The sequence below is a fragment of the Haemaphysalis longicornis genome, unplaced genomic scaffold (assembly GCF_048455015.1).
Source record: "Haemaphysalis longicornis isolate Haplotype H1 unplaced genomic scaffold, Haemaphysalis longicornis Haplotype H1 scaffold_5, whole genome shotgun sequence".
Classification (NCBI taxonomy): Eukaryota; Metazoa; Arthropoda; class Arachnida; order Ixodida; family Ixodidae; genus Haemaphysalis; species Haemaphysalis longicornis.
In genome coordinates this window covers 17786246-17810176 of record NW_027526385.1, presented here as the reverse complement: position 1 = coordinate 17810176, position 23931 = coordinate 17786246, and the positions used below count along the sequence as shown (strand labels likewise).

General features: G+C 46.2%; 1 protein-coding gene across 1 annotated transcript in view; it reads left to right on the top strand.

The window, feature by feature from the left end:
• The first annotated feature begins 3517 nt into the window (after positions 1 to 3517).
• LOC144137932 (uncharacterized) overlaps positions 3518 to 23931 on the top strand; it is a 73255-nt gene continuing 52841 nt past the window's right edge. Inside the window, exon 1 of the mRNA XM_077669965.1 lies at positions 3518 to 3843. Within this exon, the coding sequence (XP_077526091.1) occupies positions 3813 to 3843 (31 nt within the window). The 5' untranslated portion in view covers positions 3518 to 3812. The remainder of the gene's footprint in view (positions 3844 to 23931) is intronic.

Here is a 23931-nt window from a genome sequence, read left to right as displayed (position 1 = left end):
GGTTTAGGGACTATTGCTCAGTTCGATTCGAAGTAGAGCCTCACAACCATCGTTTTTCTCGTAAATAACAATCAACTCGTCGTCGCCTAGTTGCGATAGGTAGCTGGGCGATCGGACGACTCATTTGTTTCCGCACAAATTAGCGCAAGCTAAGTGCTTTCTTAGTGTTCGATACATATGTTAAGTGCTCTATGTAAAGTATGTGAAAAGTGTCGTTTGCCATATTTTCCTGCATCGGCGAAAGCGAATTCGGTATTGCTTAGCTTGAATTCTTCAAATTCGCGTCGCTAGACGATTGCGACTGGGAAATGCAAGCGAGTTTTACAGCAGTTGCAGCATTGTCATAGCTTTGGTGCCCAAGGCAATTATGCACCGAGTGTAAAAGATAACTTCGAGACGCTTACCTGTAGCGAGCATTTTTGTTTTGCAGTTGTCATCAGCAACATGCGTTTTTTCTCGTCTGTTAAACATATACATATTCATTACGCTCAGGAATCCACTTTTGCTATTGTCACTAATTTTTGCGTTACTGTTAAGGCGCTTGAAAGCTTTCATTGGGCGTTATTACCTTGCACGAATCGTATGCAACACAGCGTATCAACATAACCTCGCTCCGTGCAGTCAACATAGGCTCCGTAACATGGGCTTCGCCGCTCCTTGCCATTACCCGCCGCTCTACTAACCCTAGACGATTTTCTTATAACTAACATCAATAGTTTCTCCCGTGGCACCATCTAAAGCACCCAGTGACTGCACTGGCTTGTGTTTTGGAAATATAAAACTGTTCGCAGACATATGCGCGAAAGGGCAACGACGACGCCATTAGGGGATTAACGACGCAGCAAAGAGACTAACTGCGTGCGTTTCGTCTTGCCGTTACTCCTCATTGGTTGGCGGGGACGAACAGTTAGTCCGCATTTATGCACACGGCACGTATTCTGCCGCAGATACTCCCCTTGAAGATGAACGGTCGCCCGCGAAGACTAACGGCTGTATTTTAGTCCCTATTTTAGTCCTTTTTGCCTAAGAGTGTAGTTTCAGGGAGCACATTGATGATCTGATTGTGGTGTTTAACGCGCGGACGCAACGCAGGCGCACCGTAGTGGAGGGCTCCGGATTAATTTTGACCACCTGGGGATCTTTATCGTGCGCCGAAATCTCGTACACACGGGCGTTTTTGCTTTTCGCCTCCATCGGAAAAGCGGCCGCCGCGGCCGGGAATCGAACCCGCGACCTCGTGCTCAGCAGCGCAACGCCTTCAGGGAGCACATTGATATTTTGTAATACAGTAAACCCAAACTCAAGAGTGTTCGCAGCGCCCTCCCTCACACGTATACCCTTGGAGCTTTCCCGTGTTATCTGAAAACGCATAAACCTATTTATCCACAGCTGTTCTCTCAAAAGGCTGCCCGTTCAGAAACCTCAAGCCATTGCAGAAAGGTATTAGCAGACAGCAAGGAGTCGACTTGTATATATATGAACACTGTAAAAGTATCCTGCAGAATGTAAATATTTTTTGAGTGATTTCTTGTCAAAATTGCTGCCCATGGATTTAAAGCTGCGGGGTAAACATGAAACAGCACACATAGCAAGCCTTTGCCCTCGGTATTACATGTGCGCAAATACTTTGCTTTGCATTGAATCATTCCAGAGTAATCACTTCGGCGAGAATTGCGAGGTGCACCTAGAATTCACTTTCTGTCGTGTCATTTACTTGGTCTATATTTAACTGTCGTCTTGAACTTTTTTTTTTTTTCGACCCGCCGCGGTGGCTCAGTGGCTAGGGTGTTGCGCTGCTGAGCACGAGGTCGCGGGTTCGTTTCCCGGCCACGGCGGCCGCTTTTCTGATGGAGGCGAAAAGCAAAAACGCCCGTGTGTACGAGATTTCGGCGCACGTTAAAGATCCCCAGGTGGTCGAAATTAATCCGGAGCCCTCCACTACGGCGCGCCTCATCGCCTGCGTTGCGTCGGCGCGTTAAACCCCACCGTCAATCAATCGAACTCTTTTTTTCAGTAACCTTAGCAGTCTCAACTAGCCTTTTCGCCGCAGGTCGGGTGGGCTGTTTTCGTTATTCTTCAACACAATGGGCATTTTAACAAACGCGCGCGCGTACGTGTGCGTAGTGGGGCTGTGTGTGTGCGTGTGGGGGTGCGTGCGTGCGTGCGTGCGTGCGTGTGTGTGTGTGTGTCTGTGTGTGTGTGTGTGTGCGTGCGCGCGTGTGTGCGTACATTCATTGTTAGCATATAGTTTATTGATTTGCAGGGAAAACAATGTTGATTTAATACTTGAGGGGTCAGTGAGCATGGGTTTTAGTCAGAACAGTTACTTTATCCATTCAACAAATATTTGCCTAAATTTCTAGATGCTGTACCGAGACTCTCCAGGCAATTTTATTTTCCTTTTTTGGAGATAGTGGAATCGGTGCATAAACGCAAACAGCCATTCATTCAGCCCACAACCGCACAACAATGCCTCTTTGAATAGACATGTAGCTTAGTGCGTCATTCGCAGAAGCCGTACTACTGCCTAAACTGCGTAGCAATTTTGACATACCACCAGATTAGACTTAAGAGTTCTGTTGCTCATGTACGCGAACGATCACCGCGAAATTATGACCAATGCCATCAGAGACGCGGTTAAAAGCCTTCATTCATATTATACGTAGCACATCCGTTCAACATTGAATTTGCCAGGCCTGTCCTCTTAATTAAGGTCATTTCGAATACCGTGTTCCACACAACCTCGCATATCTTCCGTTTGTGTCATCGCAGCGAGCTTGCGTCAGCAAAAGTTCCAAATGTGGAAAGTCCGCATTCTTTTATTCTTCCTTTAGCTCGAAGCCGACCTTGATACCCTTAAAAACAACGCAACATTAAAAGAAGACGGAACGATGTTCCTCGGTATCCGGGCATTACAAGCGGAAGCTTAATTTCGCCATCCGCCGACGTCCATCGCGTCACTGTGACGGCTGATTTCTCCTTGCGTGGTTCTCGTACGCGCTAGCTATGTGAAGTAACGGCAAGGATGTTTTTACGTTAAGGTCGGGCCCGCAGCGCGCGCATAGGCAGTTAACACAGGAGCCTTGCAGACCGACCTTCGCCGCCCGCATATTCGCATTCCGAAGTCGCGACGTTTTCTTTCTGCTATTTTGCTGGCCGCGTGACGCTTATAAACGGTGTTGGGGCGTTGACACTGAGACAACGCCAACAGATGCGTCCGTCACGTGATCGTTTTCCGGTTGATCGCTAGCTGTGAATTCCGCAGGTTAACAAAAAAAGCGAGCAAACAATCAGTGCATCTGCCCGCAGTTCGCACAGCCGCCGTTAGAGCGCTGCGTTCGCTCGCTCGGTGTCGTCTGCAACGCGTGCGCCTCGAGCAGACGATCTTTTGCACCGCTGGCTGTTTCAACCCATCTGCCATTCTCTTTCGTTGTAATTTTTTGTCGCAGTTTCGGCTAACGTCTGTGTTTAACCCTGGAATGTTGAACATTGTATCTGCGTCCAGTTTACCTCGTTTTGTTCGTTAACGCGGGCTTTTCCGATTCCGTGCTATAAGGGACTTCATACAGCCGGCGAGTGTTCACTCTTTCGCGTCGTCTGCGTGCTAGCACTGCGCCCTACCTCCCTGAAAGAGGAAATATACAATGTCAGCTGCTGCTATTTCGCCGTCATGTGCCGGAGAGAGACGGCTCTGCGTAGTGTTTTCGCGTTCGCCGGTACACCGTCGGCGCGTGCCGCTGGTGAACAACCCGTGATCCGACAGCTGTCCACGTCGCGTCACTGAGCTGATCACCGCAGGTCACCTGTTTGCTATGATTGCAAGCGTCAAAAGCAAAGCGGCACGTAAGTTCTCGATGCACTATTTTTCTTTTACGTATCCTCGAATACTTTGTTGTTTTACAAATGGGAAAACGAAAAACACGAAATATTAATTATTTTGTTCTTGTGTTCTCAGATCAGAAACACTTGGATGTCTGATATTTTGTGGCAGACTTTTTGTTGTTGCTTTCGCACCTGTTGTGCAACTAACGTGCAATTAACGTGCTGTGCAATTTACGATTTCGTGACGATCATCAGCGACATGTTGTGCAAATTTACACATTACAGATTATGCGCCATGTTAGGAAGCTTTATTAGCATGTATTGATATTTAATGAAGAGTGACAGGCTTACACATCTCTAAAATTTACACCAATCCTCGCAATAGCATCTTCTGCAGTTCCTAGGAACAGGGCACCAACATCTTCTGTGCGGGCTTCTAGGGTCTTGCCTTAATCGTAAACCTACATGCTTGAGCACGGTTGGTTGCGTTGAACAAAAATGTGCCTCTTTAAACGACAGAGTGAGACGGACAGTCACCCCTGCCGCGTTCACAGCTGCGCATTTTTGTCGTTGTTAAAAGCGAAGTGACATACCGGTAACTTTCTTTTGCGCTTCCTTACAGTACTAAGCATTTGTCGCAAGTGAAATTCGTTGATATTAGGCATAGCTGTTTACGGCGGTTCCCTTTTGACACAGGCACAAAACAAAAACCGAGCGCAGGAGAATTCGGCGCACGTCAAAGAACATCTAATGTTTCTTCCATATTGAACCATATACAGGATGGTGGTACGAGTAATAGATTAATGAGTAATAGAATAATAGAATAATAGAAGACTAGAATAGAATAGATTAATGAGTAATCGAATAATGAGTAATAGAAAGGATAACCGTTGGCCATTAAAGGTAACAGAGTGGATCCCTAGAGAAGGCAAGCGTGGCAGGGGGCGGCAGAAGGTTAGCTGGGCAAATCAGATCAAGAAGTTTGCGCGGATAAATTGGACGCAGTTAGCACAGGACCGGGATAAATGGAGATCCACGGGGCAGGCCTTTGCCCTGCAGTGGGTGTAGATAGGATGATGACGATGATGATGATCTCGTCAGATCAACGTTCAACGAGACCACGGACCACAACAGCGGCGCTTCACGACAGGCGGTGACTTGAAAATTAGGTTTATTGCGAAAACAGATAACATACATCAGGCAATGTCACGTGGTGTTGGTAACGCAAGCCATCCGGCGCGTCGTTACGGCCCTGTGGCGTATTTACGATTCACTATTATAGAATACAAGCACCCCGAGGATAAGGTTCTGTTGTAAACCCTAATCACTGAGGAATACCTTGCAGTACATTTTCAAACTCTAGTAGCACCCTTTTACAGTGTTTGCACCCCTTATTTGGTAACATCCCTCATGTTAAGGTGTCGGAGGCAAATTTGGGTGCTCGAATGGTGCAGAAAGGGTGCAAAATGTTCAATAAACTTATTTAGCACTCATAAAGGTATAAAAAAGTTTAGTGAGTACGGTTTGCTCTATTGCTGTAAGGCACGCCGTAATGGAAGACTATACTAGTAGCCCACGTGTCACTTTGTCCCGCCACCCAAAATTCGTATGTGGCCTGGTAGAAGGTGGGGTGGATAGCGTGGAAGAGGGTTCCATGGACGTACGTGTTGGTTACGACGCGTCGATACGTCGTAGCCTCTTAATTAGTCAATTTGTCGTGGGTCGCTGGTAGGTTCGCAAGAGTCGGTAGTGGACGTCTTTGTATGTTCGGGGAATAGATGGTAACCCTATATTTCTACTCAATGCGGTATCAGGTGAACGCTTCGTGAGTTCATACAGCGCGTATTATAAAGTGCTGGGGTCGACGGAAAATCGGTTGTAAAAACCCATTGTGCTCCTACTTTGAGCCGGCCCGAGTATCAGCCGTTTCAGAATTAAACACCCGGAAACTGTGTTTTCCGGGTGATTTTTCAGCGGGTCGTATAGCCACTCAAAGCAATAAATATCCGTATTTTTTTACGAGTGGTCATTGAGAGATGCACGTAACCGTTAACCTCTGTAGAATGTGAAAGTACGACAGACATATATAGGTGCGTTAGAGAACCGAAATGCCATATCCGCAGTACAACTGAGAGGCAATGGACTGTATACGTTTCTGCATTAGAGAGGAGGAGCGGTGGATGGTCGGTTGCAGGGCCGTCTAAGTGTAGTCACCGGATAAAAAACTGCATTCCGCATTTGAGTGGAGAATTCAACCGGCGATGCGTCCCCGCATTGCTTAGTCCCCGGAAGGTCAAATTCATTCTTCAGGGATGATTACTTGGTAAGCCACTGATCCTGCTCTGTCGTGTAGTGACTAAGTGCGTGTGAATGTCCTAATTGGTGCTTGATCGTTGGTCGTGAGCTGAAGATTTCGAAGTTAGAGAAAATGGTGCGGTCACGTTTTCTGGTGCGGTCACGTTTTCTGGATTTTTATGCGCGCGTGCGTACGTTTGTGCGTGCATGCGTGTGTATGCGTTCGTGTGTGTGCTTTCCTATTACCATATCGCGATAATGTCTTATGTGAGGGTTCCTCCTGTACCCGCCTGTATGGCAAAAAAAATTTATTGCGATAGTTTGCTATACAGCATAAAAAAAACTATATGTACAGATGCACGGGATCGGAGCGGGGGTCCAGGATGTGGACCTTGTATACCCACGCCATGAAATCTGGCGGACACCAGGGGCGCGGGCCGCGAAAGGCGATGTGCACAAGACGTAAGCTTCGCATGCAGGGCAGGGATGCTCCAAACCAAGCGTTCCGCTGTGGCCTGCTCAACAGGAGCGGAGCAGAAGGGGCGCGTTGAGTCAAACGGGGCGTGGTACTGAGGTCACAGCCGGCGCGAGGGCCACCCTCAGGCGAAAACGTCGGAGCAGGGCCTCATTTTGCCCCTCAGTCCGCACTAGTTGTAAGCTGTATTTCTTTCTCGCGTCGAATATGGTTATATTAGTCCACATATTCAAACCTATTATAATCGAGGCTATGTATGATGTTTTCTCCATGTATGTTTAACGTTACTTTCGATTTCTTCCTATTCATCTTGGACGCTACTGCGGAGCTTTCCGAGCACATGTCCTGCACCATGAACCACTTCATGCTGGTGTTCTTCAGACTCCCTGAACAAGATAGTGTCGCCTGTAAACCATAAGTGTCTTAATTATTCTGCAGCGTTTACCCGTGACCCGTACTTGTCCCTGTCTACACACCAGATACCCTCTCCAATAATTTGTAAATTATGTATACATCGTACCCTCTACCACACAGTGCGGGAGTGCCCCGAAACGCACATCTCAACCTCAATTATGATCTTCTCCGACCCCCTCACCAGCGAGATCCAGCTACCAGAGCCTGGACATGCAATAAATAAATCCAGATACCTTTAACATGCGTCCTTTTAATTTAGGCCTCTGGGAAAATCATTTTATACCTTGCAACGAAGTTCTTCTCGTAAAATATACACTTCCCCTTTATATCTCGGTGTTAACATCACAAGCAACCTCACCTGGAACGTTCACATAGAACATATTATTAACTATGCAAATCGCATGCTGGGTTACCTCAGGCGTAATTTTGTTAAGGCACCATCATCAAACTACTGTTATACAAAACACTTATTCGGTCTAAATTAGAATACGCCTCGTCTATTTGGGATCCTTCTTTTAAAGGGACACTGAAGTGACATGTAAACATTGCGGGATTACTAGCGCAAATTGTAGCCCGGAGTCCCCAGGCCATGTTTCGACCACTCTGGGCGCGTTTACGCGATTTTATTTAGTAGAAAAATTAATTCGAAAATGCTGTCCTCCTCTCTTTACGCTCACCCATTTTCTGTGGCGTTTTCGTGTGACGTCAGGAGGTGCCGAGCTCGCAATTGGCTGCGCTACTGCACGGCTCCCCGGTCTTCAGACAGAGTCAGTCGGCCCAGCGTTTCGTCCGCCGGCCGCCGACGGGTCGTCGCAATTCGTTCGCTCAGTTGAAACGAAGCCAGGACACGTTTGTGAATGTAAGAATGTGCCTTTCTTTACTTGGTTAGTTTGTACACTGTATCTAGCTCGAAGTCAAGGTCACTTCACACAAGCGCTGCACAAGCGCACATGCGACGCTTCGCTGACTGGTACGCCAGTAGGAAAATACAAGGCCTCTTGAAGGCGGGAGAAGAGTCAGCGAAGTCAATATAGGTACTAAGGAAATAAAATCAACTGATATTTTTACCGTACAGCGTAAAACTAGGGTGCGGGAAGCACTTTTTTTGCCCTGGGCGAACAACCACAGCGGTCAGCAGCACGACTACGCATCTGCGAACGCTTTTCCGTCTACGAAATGCAATTGCTAGACGTGAGCTATTGTGGAAACTCGGGGTACGCTTACTGCACGAGCGCAATACAACAAATAGTCACCTAAGCTGCTTGAAATGCCAAAACTAAATAAAAGTGTAAATGTGTTGTACAATATATACCTTATATTACCAAGGTCGGCTGAGCCGGTCTCGTGGCCTAGTCGTCTAGAGCGCTAGTTGTGTTGTCGCAAGTGTTTTGCAAGTCACCAGTTCGAGTCCCCGCGGGTACGTGTTTTTTTTTTAAGTTAACTTTTTCGTTTTCTGCCGATGTTTTCTACATTAAGTTCACCTTTTTTTTTTGGGCCGCAACGTTCATGGCTCCACGAACTAGTTCACAGAACGCGCGCAGGCTGGCACTGGCGCGCTAGCGAGTTCTCGTTGGCGTGCTGTTGCCATAAGCACCGACTGCTTGCGGGCAGTGGGCACAGGCCAGAATGAACAGACCCTTGGCCTGGTGCGAACACGCTTTTTACGGTACAGGCATGAGTGAGGCAAGCTCCAAATATGGGGGAAAAGCGCATGACATTTGGGCGTCTGCGGGTACGCGGAGGGCGTCCATGCACTGCGTAGGCCTCGGCTAGTGAATGCTACGATTCCAAGCCGTCCTGGGAGGCTTATCTTTATGTATTTTCACAGCTGACAACATGGCAGAAGCGCGGTACGATGATTACTGAGTTATTGAGAATGCCCATCCAACAACGCCACCAGTTGTGTTTTACAGAACCGAAACCGAAACTTGTTTGGTTGCTCACCTTGGGCATCGTCCAATCACGGTGCCCGCTCCTCCTAACGTCACAGCTTTAGTTGGTGCGGCCGCCGCAAACCGCGCATGGTAGTTTTTCTTCTTTCGCGCTTTGTAAAATAATTACCGATTTGGCAACCGGATAAACGATGAAAAGTGTGCTAATTTGAGCCAGTCTACGCAGTGCAAGCAAAAACGGGAGCTTGACAAATTCACTTCAGTGTCCCTTTAACAATCTCATAAACTCACTGGAAATGGTACAAAACAATTCTGCACGTATCATCCTGTCTAACTATAACCGAACTGCCAGCTTAACAACAATGAAATCTACCCTTAACCTTCAATCCCTAGCAGTTCGACGTAAAATTTCCCGACTTTCGTTGTTGCACAAAATATTTCATCACCAACATCTGCATGAGGAACTCATTTTGCCTCCATTGTAATTTTCTTCTCGCCTTGATCAGGCTCACAAAGTCGGTATAGCATCAAGCCGAACGACCGCTTTTTCTCAGTCGTTTATTCCCCGTACGTCATTACAATGGAATCGCCTTCCCTCTCCTACAGCAACCATTGTAAATCACACGCATTTCAAAAATGCCATAGTCAACATTGTGTAATTCATGCTTTGTTGTGTGCAGTTATGCTTGCTTGCTGCGTTTCTTTTATTGTTGTTTTGCCTTATTTCGTATAAGATGTTTGTTTGATATGTGTTTCGTTCACTGCTTTCTTTTTCGTTATACTTATGAATGTAACCACTCCCCTCTAAAATGCCATTGGCCCTGAGGGTATTACTAATAAATAAATAAATAAATATATAATTCGTAATATTCTGTCGTCATTTCGAACTCGGGAGGAACATGATTCAGCCATAATTTTTTTTTTGTTTTTCATTAATTTCCGTGTCATTTTCGCGAATAACTGCCTGTATACCATGCGTGTTGTTAACGTGGGATCTGACAAAGCTCCAAAATGTGTGGGGATTTAAATATCAACATAAAACATGCAAGCGCACCTCAGTAGAATCCACTGCGAAGCATAATAAATGTAGGGTTAATGGACTGCAACCTTTTCTGCAAAATATTCGATTCCCGGCCGCGGCGGCCGCTTTTCTGATGGAGGCGAAATTTAAGCACAAACGCCCGTGCGTACGAGATTTCGGCGCATGGTAAAGACCCCCAGGTGGTGAAAATTAATCCGGAGCCCTCCACAACGGAGCGCCTCATCGCCTGCGTTGCGTCGGCGCGTTAAACTCTACGATCAATCATTTATTCTGCAAAATAAACACCTTTATCATACCGACAAACTTTAAAAGCCTGAACAGCATGTATAGTAATAAGACAGGCACAGGTTTACGTAGTTGCGCCAGCACCGCACGACCGGATCAACAGAGGCTGAACAAACACGAGCAAATAATTGCAGTGTATCAAGCGAAGTTTAACACAGTATGTGGAACCTGTACAAATCCCAGCGAAGTGTTACAAAATATGCGCAAATCATTGCAAACTGTACCAAATATAAACAAAATCCGCCAAAGCATAGACCATATAAACAATCCTAGCAAATATGGCAAGCCTACGCAAATCTACCAAGCTATTTAAATGTCAACGTACTATTGAGAATCATGCCAACAGTGAACGCATACCAGAAAACAATACCAAATATAAACAAATTCCAAAAAATAAGCAGATACGAACATATCCTGTAAAATAACAACTTTAACTAAATTCCAGTAAGCTACAGCAAATCAAAATACTAGCAAATTAGAGACAGTGTAAACAGACCCTAGGCAATTATACACACCTAAGGTAAAGTCTTTTGCGCTGAACTGGTAGCAGACACCCCTCGATGTTGCTCTTTCTGTAGAACGCCGGTGAACTCTTAGCAAAATTACCCCCTTTAAATTCCAAGGAGATGATAGCGGCTCTGAATATTTCAAGTAAATTTTAGCAAATATAAAGTAAAGTTAGGAAACACCAATTGTGAGACAGCCGTAAGAATAATTCATAGCAAATCTGAACAATCCTTACCAGTTGCAGCAGATTTATTTGAACCAAAGCCCTAAAAACCTAAACAGGTCAACCACTGCTACTATATATGTAAAAAAATTGGCAGAAAATATGAAAAATATGAACAAATTCCAGCAAACCATAGCAAATCACAAAGAATACTTTATCAAATTCAAATAAATCATTGCAACCATCACCATAAACACATACTAACGGTTTAAAAAAATAAAAAAACCCTTCAAATGTTAATGTAGTATAAACGAATCCAAATTGTTTTACATAATTTAAATAAATTCAGCTAATGTAGCAGACGTAAACAAATGCGAGTAAATTACAGCAAATGTAACAAAAATCCTTCCCCATTATATCGACCATACATAAACCATAGAATTTCCATTGAATTCCTACATATCGTAACAAGTTATAGCCAGTTTAAGAGTACGAAATTAAAGATGATCGAAGAAAACCTGACAAAAGTATAGCTGCAGTCTAAACGCATCCTGAAATATGAAGCAAATCTAAACAAATTCGAGTGATTCGTACACGGAAGTACACTGTGCCTGTTTTAAGTGCAGCACTACCTAGAACAGTCCGGTTATGAAAGTTTCGGGGAAGCGTTCTTCAGTGCTTTGATCCCTGCTGCCGGAGCTGTTTGCTGCTTACTCACGAGGGCGATCCGATGCCTTTTTTCTCTGTGCGAAGCAGGAAGCCAACAGTGAACATGCGGCTGGCGGAAGGAACTTGCTGCAATAATGTATGTAATAAATTTGTACGAGCAACTGGCTACCTGAACGATCGTACCACGGTTCATCTAGGGTCGTTTGGAAGAACGGGGTCGTGTCGGTTCCCAGGGCACAAAAATTAGAGCCACACGTGGCACCTCGAAAAAAAAATTATGGAAATCCCAGATAGCCACAGCAAGTAATGGGTGAAGTGTCAGGGTTAGCACTGTGAACTGATACAGCCAATAACAAACTCATTCAAATGATATTATACATGGTAAAAACGTTTCATTGGTATTCTTCCTCACAATCCACCTAAATAACCAACCTCTGCTTCCAACAAATTTAACTGAGCTAATTATGACGCCCATCATAAAGCTTCAGTCGATAATTAAACTTCATCATGATTTAACCTGCAGTAGTGGTGACCGTATATGGTCGTGCAAAAGAAACGCCAACTCAACGAGACGAAAATGGCGTTGCAAAGTGGCTGGCTTTAAAATGGTTCCGTTATGTGCGATCGGCGCCGACAGAATTATTTAGCAGCAGACGTGACGTATTTGTTGGAAGTGACGTCACTACTGACGTCGCGATGAAAGGGGACGCGTCGCCGTTGGTTGTGACGCAACATACACTACCAGTGACGTCACCAACATGAGGTCAACGTAGTGCGGTGCAGCGAAGCAGTACCGGGGCGGTACTAAAGGATTCCCCATTCCGCAAAGAAAGCTCTGAAGGTAGCCCCGCAGAATCACATTACCAGCTTCGCTGAGCAGTCTCGTCTCATCCTACACCCTTAGTCACGTCTCTAATAACGTCCTATATATGTATAAGTGGCGCTCACTCTCAAATCCGTGATGCAAGCTGTTTTGACAGACATTTTTTCGTGACGAAACGGCGCGTGTAGTCAGAGGCTGCTGTAATGTTTACAGCGGAGCTGTTATAAGGCCGGTGTTCTCTGCAAGTGCCGTGGCTGACCGAACGTGTTCTCCTTCCCCGCTGGATGCGCACTCTCTCCCTTCGGCCACCTGCTTGTCTCAGATGTTTCATATATTGATACAAGATGACGTCTATTGCCCCTGGAAAGAGGTCTTCCCAGCAACTCCTTTGTGTTTAGAAGTGAAGCCGACCTCAGGGCGAGCGGTGTAAACTAGGGATTTGCGAGCTGGCTCTCTCACGCTGTGATTTGCACAGTGTAGCCTACTCAATAGGAAAATTACGCGGAAATGGGCACGGACGTGGTGAAGGAGGCCTCCGACGACGATTGGGCCGCGGGCTCCAAGCACAAACGCGGTGCCCGTCGAGACTTCGAATACCGTGAGGCGGAAAACGGGCATTGGCGTGACTTCAATCCCGCAGCACGCTTCCCCGGCGCTACAGCCCGTGCTGAACGGGAACACCTCCGTTGGTCATCCACCTTCACAGAGTGGAATTGCATTGATTTTTTTCAGTGCAGAGCACTTTAGGGGCTCGCCTTGTCGTCGTCGCTCGCTCGCTCACCCAAGTATATAGCCCCACGGCGTTCCGTCGTAGCAGTGCTGGTCGCGGCGTCCCACATAGGCTTCGAAAGACAAACGTTTTACATAGTCATAAGCGTTCGAAAGTCGTTGAACATCTGGCGCTTGTCAAACATTTGTTTAGCGCAAAAAAAAAAAATCCCGCCATATCCACGGAATGAATGATGATAAGTGGGGCGAAGCTCGAGAGGGGGAGATCATCGGTAACCGTAACTCGCCCGTGAAAGTTCGCCCATTACATCATTAAGAAAGACGTAAGACTGTGTGCGTACATTGTACAAATCAACTTTTATTTTCGTAGTCAATGCTCCCAGGCCCAGACCTGGTGAAAGACCAAGGCCAAGGCGGGAAATTTGAAATGCGCTGGACAAAATTCCGCTGGATTCATCAGGAGAGGGATGAGACAGGGCGGTGAAAAGCGTGAAGAGTGGTAAGAGTGAGCGGATAACGGTGCCACGGCCCGTTATGGCGAATCACTGCTCTGCACTTCCGACAGCTTTCACATTGAGTGGAACGGCTGTAATTTTGTCTGGGAGTCAGAGGTATTGAACCGTCACCGGCCATGTCATTTATTTTAACTGCGTTGTGCTGCTCTTGTTTTGCGGGGTGGTCAGGCTAGCCGCTGAAGAAGCTGGCAGTCAAGCACCGCAGCAATATGTGTGCGGGCTCGACGCAATGAACGCGGACTGCTCTCTGAACTTTGTACGCGGTGGTGACAACCCGTGTCACCAGAGCGCCAATCTCACGGGCGTGTCCCGAAATTAATCGTGGCAGAACGGCATTTTAGCGCAACCAAATCGAGAAATTGAGTCTCAGTTAACCTGTCAAATAATGCAGCCGCTGATGAGACCTCAAACGCCTCCTTCCCGCGATTCTGAATTCATACACGCAAGGAACTCGCCAAGAGAAATATTAACTTACATGCCTAATTTAAGTATTATTCGAAGAAGCAGCACATATATTACCAGGCCATCCTTACCGGACGCGCTGTGGTTATTTAGGATACCCTAATGTACCCAAGGTCTTATGCATTCCGCTTCCATCCAAAATGGCAGCTGACTGAGAACCAAACCTTAGACATTGTGATTACCAGCATAACGCCTTAGCCATTGATCCATCGTGGCGATTCCCTCCGGGTGCAAATGCATGTACCTAAAGAAAATTTGCTGCACTGCGAATAAACGATCTAAATCTTTCCATCGGGCCTGGAAGCAATGCGACTGCTATAGCTATCGCCGCGATATTCGCTTCATAATTTTCGCGATATTCCGTTTATAACCACTTCTAGCGTTGCTGGGGCCCGAATCCAGGCCGATCGCGGCAAAGCCTGCGCATCTACCCCTAGGCCACTGAGTTGGAGCAGCGGGGCTCCTTTAGCAGCTGCTCAATGGAATAGAGGGAGTGTTCCGAGCGAACTGGTAGATGCCACCGGGTTTTTGCGTTATCACCAGCAGAGAGCGACAGTGCGTGATTCACTCAGCGCAGCAGACACGTCGTCCAGCTCCTGCTTTGTGTTGGTTGTGATACTCTTTGAAGCGAATGGGTTATTGGTGCAAATTAAAGAAAGCCTGCCAATAGCTCCGACATCGCTCGAAGAACGTCGTTTGAGCGCGCAAACAATTCTGACACCGAGGCAGGGAGGAAAATCGAGGAAGTTTCCAAGTTATCTGACGGGCAGTATTGTTTGTCTGGGGTATGAAGGAAGGGAGTATAAGACAGTACATGAAAGACAGGGAGGTTTATTTATCTATTGTTTATTCATTGAAAATACTTGCAAGGCCCATAGGGCATAACAAGAAGGTGTGGTGACATACATAAATGAGGCGCAGTTGTTTTCCAAAAATAGCATACAAACAGAAACCAAGAGCAAATTACAAAAGAGCGATTCAGCAGAGAGTGTTATGAATGGCTGTTTTAAAGAGAGTGGCATCAGCGATGGCAGCGGTAATTGGAGGGAGGTAGTTCCATTCTACGCTGGTTTTTGAGATAAACAATTCATTATATATATATATATATATATTTTTTTTTTCACCACTTTCTTTTCGACTCGAAAAATTTTTCATCTCTTTCTATGACCCGCCACAACCGCGCCCCTTTGCTTTCCGAGGTTTTCTTGACTGCCAACCCTTATTTTCTGTCTTATTTCACGGAACCCCTCATTTCCCATTTTCTTATTCGCTATATATATATATATATATATATATATATATATATATATAGAAACTGGTTGGTTGAAATGCTGCGCTACAGCTCTGTAGCGCAGCATTTCAACCAACCAGGCCACAATTTTGATGACCTTAAGTTATATATACTTCAGTCAAATTTTAAGTCTCCTGGGGACAGGAAATACCGAGAATCCTACTTAATTCACAAATTCAACTCCATGGAACCTGCTGGAATTAATGCGTCTAAGGGCAACTTGGAATCCTTGCGATATTCACCGGGAATGCAGCATTAGGCATTTTCGTGCATATACCTCATCCAAAGACTATGACCGTTCACTCTGCTCCGTACCTGGTCACCTAATTTCTTTTTCCCCCTTTTTTTTTATTCCTTAGCGTCTAGCTTAATACTCGCCCTCATCCCTCCATCCTTTGTTTTTGAATTCAATTTTATTTATTTAATTTCTTTTTTTCTTTTTTTTTACTCCGCGTGGTCTTGTGCCCCGTACGTCACTCTAACTTTATCTTTTCGTTTTTGAGTTTCAGGACAGGCCTGTTCCAGGAATGTTGCCGTGGGTGACACGTGCCATTTCAGTTGCCGGGTCGTGTGTGGGTTTCTGTGGTTTCCCTCCCTGTTTTTTTTTTTCTCCTTTTTTTTTCTTTTTTTCTTGACCTAGTTAGTTTTCCCCCAGTCTCTATCTTTTCTTTTGACCTGAGGCTTGCAGATAGTTTCTGATAAGGACCCCACCCTCACCGCCAGGTCTGCTTCCGGCGGTTCTGAGATCCTTTTCCTATACCCCGCGGCGGGTCAATAAGCACCCTCTCATCCTGTCTGTCCAAAAATTCCACGAATATCAACCACCAGCTGACTTCCGTGTGACCTACTTCGCGGCTTAAACTAGACAACCTTATTGGCCCCTCAATCTCTCCCCCGACACACTCCGAAACCAATCAGCTTGCTCAATTTCCCTTCCATCTTTCCCTCTCCTTTCACCTGGGGTCCTACCCCTATATAAACACTGCCTGCCAGGCGAGAGATTGCCCTGAGGAAAGCAAGTTCTCTTTGCTGAAACGTAGGCCACAATCGTGCTTTTACCTTGTTCGAAGTTTTTCTTCTCTTGTGTTCTCTACCATCTTCAAAGTTCTACTACTCCCTATATATATATATATATATACTATATATATATATATATATACATATCAGTACGACAATACGGTACACCAACTTTGCTGAAATGGTCAATTCGAGATGACACGTAACGGGGGGGGGTGATAAGTTTATCCTTTAAAGTAGGGTTGTGATGATAAATTTTGTGTGTGGAACAAACAAAGACGAGAGCATGGTGGGAAAGGCTGGTCAGATTAAGCGTATTTTTCATGGATGAGACACTGGCAAGGCGCGAATAGGATGATAATATGTAACGAGCGGCACGGTTTTGGACAGATTCAAGAGTGAGGGTGAGCGTGGTTTGGTGAGTACCCCATATGGCGCATGCGTATTTTAATTTGGAACGTACGAGTGTTTTGTACAGGGTTAATTTTAAGGATAAAGTTACAGAAGAAAAATTCTGGCGCAAATAACCTAGCATGCAACGAGCGTTCTTTATTACGTGATCAATGTGAATGTTCTATGACTGGTTATCAGATATATGTACACCGGGATATTTATATGAGTTAACCTGTACAAGAGGAATATCGTGAAGAAAGTACGCATGCATATATGTTTTATTGGGCTGCCGGCAAATCCTCATACTTTTGCACTTCGTACTATTAAGCTTCATGTGCCATTTGTTACTGTTACGCTGTTAAGGTCATTTTGCAAATTTTGAATATCAGCAGGGTTAGCAATTTTGTGATAAATTACACAGTCATCCGCGAATAGCTTAATTGATGAGAATCGAACACAGTTTGGAAGGTTATTGATATAAACAAGGAAAAAGAAGTGGTCCTAGTACCGATCCCTGTGGCACGCTTGATTCTACCGGAGATAAAGCATATGAGTGGTCATTAGCAATAAGAAATTGGGAAGGGTTGAAAAGAGTCTTTAATCCATTCGAAAATTGTGCGATCAATGTTTAGTTTGCTGAGCACAAAAATTAATAAATCATGCAGGACACTATCAAAGGCTTTAGCGAAATCTGTGAATATGCAGTCGGTTTCAATTCCCAAATCAGCATCTGCGAGCAAATCGTTAGTAAATGTTAGTAGTTGCGTTTCACAAGAAAGCATTTTTTTTAATCCGTGCTGACAGTTAGTGAAAAAGTTATTGGATTCAAGAAATTCAATTAAATGGGAACATATTATGTGTTCTAACATTTTGCAAGACACGGATGTTAATGAGATGGGATGATAATTATCGGGGCAATGAACGTTAACCAGAGAAGAGTCCGCTTGGCTACCCTACACATGGGAAGTTGGAAAGGAGGGATTTGAAGAGAAAGAAAGGGTACGTAAGGATACGGGAAGCGGAGCTCGAGGGGCGGAAACAGAAAAGGTAACAAAAAAAAGAAAAAAAAAACATGGGCGATGATAAGGACTAGAATAGAACAGGCAAACTAGTCAAATGAGCAAATAAAAGACGGTACACGGTGCCCCTGCAATAGTTCTGACAAGCATGTGTTTCTGAAAACGAAGTAGTGCTTTTGTGGGGTTTTGGGACTGCGATGGGCAACGCCTGTGACATAAAACAGCCTGCGCAGTTAATGGCTGGCTGTCGAGCTTCCGGAGTGCGGTTGACACGTGCTGCCCCAGCGTTGCTAACCGGGCACAGTGACACAAGAGGTGTTCTATTGTTTCGTCCGTGGCACACACATCACAAGCAGGGCTGTCAGTCATGCCGATAGCGAAAGGAGTAAGCCTTGGGGAAAGCGGCTCCTACCCACAGGCGGCACAGTAGGGTGGCATCCAATCGCGTGCGTAAGTCAGTGCGTAAGTGGCGGTGCAGGTAGGGGTCGAGCGACTACAAGCGGGAGCTTGAAAACTCCGGCGTATTACAAAGAGTAATCGTGATTTTGCGGGCTAGGGAGCGCAGTGACCTGCAGTGTCATGGCGCTATAACGGCATGCAGGCCACTTTGGCACTTTCATGGGCAGAATGAGCCGCGTTGTCTGCACGTTTATTCCCAGAAATGCCGCAGTGGACTTGGGAGCCTTTGAAAAATAATATTGCAGCAAGTATTCCCTGTTTCCAACTGTGGCACAAGGCCATTTTTCCTACCGGGGTATGTACGATTGTTCAAAGATGGAGGGTCGGAGAAGACGAAGGGGTTGACGAGCTATCGCTTCAATTACTCCAACACAAGAAAAAAAAAGCTTCCAAATTTTTCTAATTTTCTTTGAATCATCCACCTAGGCAGTAATCTCATTCGAATTAATGACTGATGTTTGGCCGATCCCCTGATTGGGTATGCGCCAATATCAAGGAACAACAACAACAGCAACAACAACAACAGCGCTTCAGCTTTTGGTGCTTCAGTTCCAATGTAAGCTTGTGTGTCGTCTACAAGGCCTGCTAGCCCAGTAAATACTGTTTTTCTGCATGTACTTGTGACATGTGTAAGCGTAAAGTCCATGTCTGACCAGGAGGTCATAATCATGACAGATATCGGCCAGAAGCTGTTCGAACGGGCCGCAGCGAAGAGCAGACTGCACGCCTTGAAGAGCTGGCCTAGAGTCGCAGAAGGCACCCCATTTCTGTAGCGATTCTTTCTTGATATACATAAGAGCCTCGCGAATAGCTGTTCAGATGCGGTTGACGTCGTTAAGTTGGGCAGCTTGAAATGAATGTCTACAGATCTCGCTTGCACGATTACAAATGCCGCGGTAGTGGAGTTCGTCACCGAACCATTAGTGTAGACCTGAATCCGGTCTCAGTAGGCTTCATGTAAAAATTGCGTGGAGAGATGTTGAAGACCTTGCGGTGGCATATTCGCTTTCTTGGTTATTCTTGGGCTGTTTAGGTACACTTGTTACTGCGAGAGGCATCGAAGGGGTGATGATGGTCGTTCCGCGGTTGTCTATCTTGAGGAGAGGCTTCCGCAGTGAGCGTCGACCACATTGGAAAATGAGGCCCGAGGTTTCGTAGACGGCACTTAACGTGTACTTAACGGTCGCCTAACCTAAGTACTGAATGCGCTTGTTCACTACGTTCTGAAGGGATTTCGGATTGTGAGAAAAGTTGAATAAAAAGTTGTTCTGGGGTCACTTTAATCTAAAGCTCTAACGTTTCCTCACTGAATACTTGGACAGATGCATGCGCTCGACGTTGCGTTATGCGGAAGGTGGCGTATGGTACTGCGCTGTGATAAAACATATGGCACATGTATTCGTGCAGTCGTATACCTGCACAGCTGGCAGCCGCTATCATCACAAGCCTATCTTGCATCATTTCCCCGAAATTCACCACACCGGGCTACTGACGCAACGTCCACACTTGCTCGTTTTTTTGACGCCGACTATAAAGGCAGAATTATACGACAAAATCAAAACAAAATAAAAAGGAGACGTGTCTGTTGCTTGGCAGCGATGCAACCGTGCTTCATGCTAACTGCACATACGGATCTGGTGCTGTAGCCGACACCCGCTTGTTTTATGACGCAACGTTCGAATCGAGTAAAGCTGGAGTTGCCTTGAGCCAGACCATCCAGAGCACCTGGTGCAGACCACGAAAATGGGTGTTGAAAATGGACCTTGCCGCATGTTGTCGCAAGGGAGATTGGGCATATCTGCTGTCCGTGTCTGTACACTAAATATTCCTACGATACTTAGCGGAAGTTTTGAAGTGCAATTTTTTCCTCTGTTTTACGGAAATATTTGTCATTAGGATGGCTTTATACACAATCATCAAGGAGGCTAAGATTGGTCGTGCTATATAGCTTGCTAGATTGTTGCTTGGGATTGCATTTCAGGCATATGTAAATAGCGCTTAAGCGAATCGGTTTCCCGGCGGTTTCATCGTTAGCGATATTGTCTCCCTCTTCATCTGTACATTTTCTTGACCCCTAGTTTACATGCCTCTCCTCATTACGTATAGGCGTTTCCTAGTCAGCACAGCCAAGCGACGCGTGACGCCATCTAGGGGCAGGTTTGAAGCTATGTCCACGTGCATATGGCCCTCAATTTATTCGCTCAGAACCGCTTGGTCTCGTCGTGTGGTTCCGCTTCTGCGAAGCAAACATCCTAACCCGGGATCAAATCCCGTCACCGCTTTTTTTTTTTTTTTCCTTTTCAAGGGTTTGCCATGTTTGAATGTTAACATTGGTTACCACGCATACAATCTTTTTATGACATCTCTATGCATTATAAATGGGATTACGGGTATTTTCGTTGCCTTTTGGTCAGTTTCAGCCACTGCTTCTTGTACTTTTTTGCAAGTTTTCCCCTTTTAGGTCGGTTTCGGCTATTTCTGTTGAACATTTTTCTACACCATGGTTTTCAACCGTTGCAGGTCCTTTTTGTGTGCTATTTATTTCATTTCGGGTAGTTTAGTATGCTTTAGGTACGTTTACGCTGTGATATAACCCACATAAGCAAGCTCAGGTGACGGCTGGCTGTACTGACTAGGAAACGCATGTACGCCTCCTCATTCATCTCTGCAAATACCCGTCATAATGGCGTGCGCCCGCTGGTTCTGCGTTCGAATAAACGGTCGCCCTGAACGTCGACCTCTGGGGTGAACCTTGCCCTCTTAATATATGTAAACAACTTAAAAATTGGTTACCCACCACAAACTGTTGAAAAATTTACAGGACTGCCGCCTTGCTGCTGTAGTCTGACAAATTTTTCTCTGTGTTCGGGTGGTAGGGCAGATATGCAGGGCCTTTAATGTACTTGCTGATCACTTGCCGCTTGATGTATACACTCCTCTCTTTGCGGGCTTTCTGTCCAGAGATAAGGGCGCAGGAGCTCGAAAGACTTATGTGGTGCGGCAGACATTATCCTGGATCTAAGATCATGCTCAACGTTCTCTTTTTCTTTTTTTTTCTTTTTTTTTCAATTTTCCAGGCTATAAGACATTTCGTGAAACTGTGGTACAACTTTTAATCGTTCTTCCAGGCTTTTCACAAAAATAGTGATCAACAAATGCGGTAACTGCATGCGGAGGTCGCTACGTAAGCGTAATACACGTGCCGCGCTCTCTTTTGCGTCAACGGCGCACATGTGCGCGAGCTAGAGCAACACCTTCCACATAAGAGGGAGGCCCGCTAATTGCCCCCGCCCCACAGTTTTCCGCCTCTGGTCAGTCGTGACATCGGACGTACTTTAGCAGAGTATTTTTTTTAAATCTAGGCAGAGATCAGCGGAACACTGTGTAAAACTTAGGTTGTCGCATCTCGTACTACAATGGAATCGTGCACGCTTTCGAGCCTTTATGGTGACGGTTTCGTTGGTGGCAGCCAGCCACTTTCACGGACTTACTTTTGCTTCCCGTGCGATTTTATTTTCGCTTCATTTCCTCTTATGGTGAAAAGGTTCGCAGTTACGCAGGTTGGAGCAAGTCAGGTTGCGTAAACAGAGAGATAAGTAACTACCAAAGTAAAAAAAAACGTGGACTCCTGCAAGAGCAGACGATAATGAAACCGCAGTAAGGCCTGTCGAGACGAAGCCTCGTTTGCATTTCATTTCTGGTGAAAAGGCCAAGGCCAAAAAAGAAGTGCACTGCCTCTCTAAGCACATGATACTTGTCCATTCGGCGTGCAACATCAGCAAGCTACTGAATTTATCCAGTCTCTCCACCGCGCGCTTATTTCACTGTGCTAGTCGCGAGTTCTGAACATCGCCTGCTCTGGTTTTAAAGGCGGTAGCATTCCTGAAATGCCGCGGTGACCGCCTGTCTGTCAACCCGTAACCCTACCCCTTCGCAAGAACCATAAGAGAGTTTTAGCACTGCGTATGCTCCGTCCGTGTTGTACGTAGTTACTGTGCTGACCGGGACCCGTGTGGGCACTTCTGCATTCGTCGCGGCAGGGGGGATTAGTTCCGCGGCCCGGCCTTCGCCATGTCCGCGCATTCGTCACGGTGGGATGCGCCTCCTCGCCCATCCGCGCGCGCAGGCGGTGTCGGGTCCCGGTAAACACGGTAACTACGTACACGATGGAGCAGACGGACTGCTAAAACTCTCTATTGTCTTCCCTCCCCATGTCCCCTAGGGGAGAGGACTTACGGTCCACCTGCCTACGATTTCTTCGAGGAAAAAATAGTCAAAACCACCCGCACCGCTTCATCTAGAGCTACTAAATAAACCCTCCATTTCAGCCCGTCACGTGATAAGACGGCAGCCAGAGAATGTGGCGGTAAAGTATTGTGGCAACGGCTGGCCGTCTCCTCTTGTCTCCTACTTCCGGCAAATTTTTCGGCGAATTTTCAATGACCTACTTCCGGCGAATTTTCAAAGACCTCAAAAGTCGATAGCAGCACCGTGGGTACTGGCGCCATGGAAAATTTGCACGACGATACCCGGAATTAGCAAAAAGTCTGCCATGCCTGTGGCCGCGCTCAAGTTCTTCACACTCGAGTATATCTCCAGCACTTACAACGGCTACACACATGTTTATGCGGATGGCTCGGTTCGCCCGCGGGCTCATCCGCCATCGGCGTGTGGATCCCATCAGCCCGGTGAACTATCAAAAGAAAACTTAGCCACGAAACATCCTCGACTGCTACCGAACTGGCAGCTGTAAGAGCTGCACTTCACTACATCAGCGGACATCATGCCCAGCAATGGGTAATATTCCTCGACTCGCGCAGCGCCTTACAAGCGCTTCGAAAGCTTCACAACAACCGCAGTCAGCTTGTATGTGAAATTGGCGAAATTCAAACAATTCCAGTGCGCGAAGGTCATGACTTCAGTGGCTGCCTGGTCACTCGGGCATACAAGGCAATATTAGATCCGACGCAGCCGCCAGCGCAGGCCACTTTATGAGCAACACGACCCAGCTACCTTTCTCCCGAGAGGACAGCAACGCCCTTATCCTCGCAAGTGGATGGGCTGCACAAATGTCGGAGTGACAGGACCCTCACCGCAGGTATCTACCACTGCAGGCTGTTGACCCACACCGTGACTTCCACCCTTCCACTTTCCACGCGGCCTCAACAAGCGGTGTGAAGGAGTTTTGCACCGACTGCGCCTGAATGTGGCGTTTACTCGGAATTTTAAGTTTAATATAGGTTGGGGAAATTCCCCCCTGGGCCGGACTTGCGCTCTGCGTGAGCCTGTAAACCATTTGCTGTGCGTCTGCCCTCGATTCGCTACTGCGAGAAAAACTGCAGCGAGATCCCTCTCTTGTGTACGTCATGGAGGCAGTCTCGAACTTTTCATTTTCTTGGGCCCTGGCCCAATAGTGCTGACAGTACCTTAGGTACAAAAGTTCTGCTCCAGTTCCTACGAGAGACCGAACTGGACAAATCTCTCTAGATGTCAGACAGAGCAAGTGTGTCACGATATCTACTCTTTCGCACTGTGGCGTTCATCTATTTATTTTTCTTGGGTTGGTGTTGTTACTCATTTTTGCCCGTCGTTTACTTTTTCATTTTTTTTTTCAGCCTTTCCATTAACGATTTTTTTTTCAGTTGTATTTTTATGTCCG